Below are 5,168 nucleotides of genomic sequence, written 5' to 3'. Positions count from 1 at the left end.
GTAGCAGTGCGCCACCGGGCCGGCCCATCACTTTACAAGTTTTTTTTTTTTTTCCTTTTTGTCTTTTTTCGTGACTGGCAATGGATCGCAACCCTCGGTGTTGCTCCCACGCCTCGCTCAGCCAGTGAGCGGCCGGTCTGTATGTGGGATCCGAACCCTCGGCGGGAGCGCCTGCCGCGCTTCCCAAGCAGCGCACTGTAGCAGTGCGCCACCGGGCCGGCCCATCACTTTACAAGTTTTTTTTTTTTTTCCTTTTTGTCTTTTTTCGTGACTGGCAATGGATCGCAACCCTCAGTGTTGCGCCCGTACCGGACCGGGACCGGCAAAGGGACCCCAACCCTCGGTGTTGCTCCCACGCCTCGCTCGGCCAGTGAGCGGCCGGTCTGTATGTGGGATCCGAACCCTCGGCGGGAGCGCCTGCCGCGCTTCCCAAGCAGCGCACTGTAGCAGTGCGCCACCGGGCCGGCCCATCACTTTACAAGTTTTATGTTTTATGTTTATTATTGTTCAGGTCTAAATAGTGCCTAATTTTCCTCATAATTTCTTATTTGACCTATTTATATAGAGATGTACTTTTAATTTTCCAAACATTGTTTAGGGTTTTAAAACTTACTTTAAAAACTGATTTTTAACTTAGTTGCATGATGGGTCAGAGAATCAGCTTATGTATCAAGTACTGTAAGAGGTGGCTTAAAATATCTCATTATTGGGGACTAGTCAGCTTTTTCTTGCAGTTTTGTCAATTTGTGTTTTTATATAATTTTGAGACTATATAATTAGGTGCATGCAAACTTAGAATGGTATTCCCTTGATGAACTGAAACTTTCTGCATTATATATTTACACTCTTTATCTTTAAAAGTATTTTTTCCTTAAAGTATTTTCTTTTCTATTAATATAGCTACCTCAGCCTTCTCTTTCTTTTCCTTTTTTTATTAGTATTTGCTTGATAAATCTTTTCTCATTCTTTTACTTTCAACCTTTCTGTGAACTTTTATTTCAGGTGTGTCTCTTTTAAACAGTGCTGGTTGGATTTTATTTTCCATCCAGTCTAACAATCTGTAATCTATGCCTTTTTTTTCTTTTTTCTTTTCTTAATTTAATTTTATTTTGTCAATATACAATGTGGTTGATTATTGTGGCCCATCACCGAAACCTCCCTCCCTGTAATCTATGCCTTTTAACAGGAAGTTAGTGAAATACTTAGACTTATTTCTTCTATCATGTTTTGTTGTTTCTGTTTATTATGGGTTTTCTGAGTTCTTTTCTAATTTTTTATCTTCTTTTGAATTCACCGAGATCTTTTTTGAGTTCATTTTTTTCTTCTAGTGTCTTGAAAGTTTATCTCTATTTCTCTCTTTCAGTGTCTTGAAAGTTTATCTCTGTTTCTATCTTGAAAGTTTATCTCTATTTCTATCTTTCAGTGATTAGCTCCTTTCAAAGCATGCTTTGGTATATATGGTATGAAGTTGAAAATCATTAATGTCTTTTTCTACTCCTGAGCAGTACTTGTAGAAGGACCTTAGAATGCTTTAATATCCCCTTCCTGGATGCATTTGTGTACCATATCTTAGACCTGTTGAAAAATTAAGAATCACATGTTAGCCATTGTTATCATTGCTTCTACCACCAGTGTTTACTTACCTGTACCCTCGTCTCCCTTTACTCACTGTTTCTCCTTATATCTTGGAACATTCTTCTGAGGGTTATTTTCCTTTTCTCTGATGTCTGTCCAAATTCTTTAGTTCAGGTTCATTTGCAGTAAAATCTCTGAGGTTTTCTTTGATACTTTTACTTTACTGAAAATATTTTTTGGTGGATTCACAATTCTAAGTTTACTATTATTTTCTCTTTGCACTGGTGATATAATTTCCTGGCCTTTGGCTTCTATTTTTGTTATTAAGAGCCCAGCTTTGAGTGTAATTGCTCCTTGTAGGTTATATGTCTTTACTCTCTGGCTGCTTATAAAATCTTTTTGTCTTTGGTGTTCTTCATTTGATTGCGATGTATATAGACTTGTATTTATTTATTTTTCTTGATATTCTTTATGCCTCCTAAATCTGAGGGCTTATATTTTCTCATTTCTGGAAGAGTCTCAGCCATTATCTTTCTGAAATATCTTTTTTCCTCTATTCTTTCTGTTCTTTATTTATGGAACCCTAATTGGAAGAACATTGAACTTTCTCAGGTTAGCTTCCATGTGCTATAGCCTCTCTTTCATCCATTTTTCCTTCTTTGCTGTATTAGCTATAGTTTTTTTTTTTTTTTAGCTCTGTTTTCTGTTTAGTATTTCTCCTTTCCCATGTGTCTAATTACCCTTGAGTTTTACCTTTTGGTGATTATAGTTTTCATTTTTTGTAAGTTCTACCATTAATTTTGAATTGCCTGATCATTTGTAATAGTAGCCCTAGGTTATTGATCATGTTTTACATTTCTTTAAAAATTATTTTCACCTATTGTATTAGTATCTTTCTGTTGCTTACAATAAAATGCCTGGAACAGGGTAATTTATAAAGAAAAAAGGTTTATTTGACTCACAATTCTGGGACAGCTGCATCTGGTGCAGGCCTCAGGCTGCTTCTATTCATAGCAGAAAGCAGCAGGGAAGCTGGTGGGTACAGGATCACATGGCGAGAGGAAACAAGAGAGAGAGGGAGGGGAGGTGCCAGGCTCCTTTAAACAACCAGCTCTCCCAGGAACTAATAGAGCCTTGAACTCACTACCTACCCCACTCCCCCAGGGAAGGCATTAACCTATTCATGAGGGATCTGCCCCCATGACCCAAACTGTTCTCAACATTGCCAAATTGGGGATCAGATTTTGACATGAGCTTTGGTGGGAGATAACTTATCCAAACCCTGCCACCTATTAAACATATCCTTTTTCTATTCTGCAATTGATACTTCTAGTATCTGGAATTTTTCTTTGGTTCTGGCTCTATCATTGGTTCTTTGTGTTGTCTGTTACTTATATGGTCATATTTTTTCCATGTGTTTTATTATGAGCTCATATTTGTTAGTACTGTATTTGTGGGAATTCTCTGAAGACCAGGTTGAAGGGTTTTTCCTTTAATGTCCAGGAAGTTGGGGCAGCTCCTATCCCAGTTGTACTTTATATTAAAATTATTAGCTTGTAGATTTTTCAAGCCTGCCAAAAGTGTGAATTCATGGTTTTCTGCAGTGCCTGTGTTCTGAATGTCTGTGTCTTTCTGAGGATTTCCTTCTGTTCCTCTGCATTAAGCCACTATAACTGAAGCTCTAAGCTTCTGGAATCTGTCATCTTTTGCACTTTCCTCCCAGAATTTGTGCTCTCACTTCATTCCTGATTAGAGGTGTTTTCCATTCATTTTTTACAAACTCACTCATTATTTTAAAGGTTTTGCAAAAAAATTTGCCTAGCCTTTGTTATTGCTTTGCCGTGTGAAGTGTTTGGGGTCTCTATTCTGCAGCGTGCTATAGTTTCCAACTTTCATTGACTCTGCTTTGGCAGTTGTAGTTCAATTCCCGAAATAGGTCATAAAATCCTATTTTACTCAGGGGATGGCTTTGTGGTTGTGGTACTCTTCATCATTCATGCTGTGTATTAAGCAGTCTTATGTGGCCTTGCCTGGCTACCCAGATGTCACGTATAATGTTCACTGGATGAAAACATACCATTAAGATTTTTAGATGGCTGAATTGAGCTTTGAGAGTACAGTACATTTATGAATTGAGGATTATCTGTATATAAATGGAGGATTGATAATAAAGGAGATGAATCAATATATGTGGTTTGTGAGGTTTCCTGTGAGACCTTTTCTGCATTCATGTCTCTTGATTACATGAGCCTATAAAAGGTGGTGTCATGTGATATCATTGCTAAAGTTTCATATTTTCCTGTAGCCTCACCTAGGCAAATACTACTTCATGATCCTTATACTTACTATGCTTATTTTCCAGATTGTAGAATTGGACATCTGAAATGTAAAGAAACTTCTAAATATGTTAAGGTCCTCTTAACTAGGAGATATATTTAGGGTGAAATACAGTGCGAATGGACTAACATTTCAACACCATTTTCTTTTATATTTCAGGTTAATGCTGATGTCCTTGTACAACATGAGCATCAATTTGAAAGGCTTGAAATACATCAGCGAGAGCCCAGGATTCATTCCTTTGCTGTGGTGGCTTTTGAGTGGTAAGGGGGGCATGGTTATCTGTATAGCCTCTTGTATGGTTTATATAGCTATTCCTCTGTAGCTGAAGGAAGTTTTAAAGTATTAGAAATGAGGATTGATCATCTCAAGATATTTCTTTTAAAAATGATCCATATTATACAAAATTCATTGGCATGCTAAGTTGTTTCTAGTTCTGTTTCTGAAGTATTGCTTTCAGTTTAGTTGTGAATTACTGGTGATTCTATGACACACAAAGAAAAAATTATTTTCTTTTCTTTTCTTTTTTTTTTTTTTTTCCCTTTTTGTCTTTTTTCGTGACTGGTAACGGGATCACAGCCCTTGGTGCAATGGGATCGCAACCCTCGGTGTCACGCCTGCACTGCGCTCAACCAGTGAGCGGACCGGTCTCTATATGGGATCCGAACCCTCGGCGGGAGTGCCGCCGCACTCCCAAGCGCCGCATTCTACTGAGTGCGCCACCAGGCCGGCCCAGAAAAAATTATTTTCTAAAATAGCTGGTAACCAGCACGAACCTATCCCATTCTTTGTGAACAGTACAGTACTGTATGTGGTATGACTCTGAATATTAAATAAAGGAGAAGTCCCGTTGTTAAAGAATTGGGTGAAAAGAGATCAGAGGGATAGTGCAGCTCTGAAGTTATATATTTGTGTATGTACATGCACAGTCACATACTGCCTAATGATGGCGATATGTTAGGTGATTTAGTCATTATATGAACATCATAGAGTGTAATTACACAAACCTACGTGGTATAGCCTACTACACACCTAGGGTATGTGGTATAGCCTATTGCTCCCAGGCTACAAGCCTGTATAGCATGTTACTGTACTAAATACTGTAGGCAACTGTAACTCAATGGCTACAGTGTCACTAGGCAATAGGAATTTTTCACCTCCTTTGTAATCTTATGGGATTGCTGTCATAAATGTGGTCTGTTGTTGACCAAAACATTATGTGGGACATGACTATATATATATAATGTGTGTGTTTT

The 5,168-nt window shown here is 38.0% G+C and overlaps 1 protein-coding gene across 1 annotated transcript in view; it reads left to right on the top strand.

The window, feature by feature from the left end:
* LOC103604443 (heat shock factor 2-binding protein-like) overlaps positions 1-5,168 on the top strand; it is a gene marked incomplete at its 5' end in the record, with an annotated part of 98,587 nt that overhangs the window by 35,437 nt on the left and 57,982 nt on the right. Inside the window, one exon of the mRNA XM_008588998.1 lies at positions 4,072-4,175. Coding sequence (XP_008587220.1) covers positions 4,072-4,175 — 104 coding nt within the window. The remainder of the gene's footprint in view (positions 1-4,071; positions 4,176-5,168) is intronic.

This window comes from Galeopterus variegatus, unplaced genomic scaffold (genome assembly GCF_000696425.1).
Source record: "Galeopterus variegatus unplaced genomic scaffold, G_variegatus-3.0.2 Scaffold5145, whole genome shotgun sequence".
Lineage (NCBI taxonomy): Eukaryota > Metazoa > Chordata > Mammalia > Dermoptera > Cynocephalidae > Galeopterus > Galeopterus variegatus.
The sequence above is the reverse complement of the archived record's forward strand: the minus strand, read 5'-3'. Positions and strand labels throughout refer to the sequence as shown.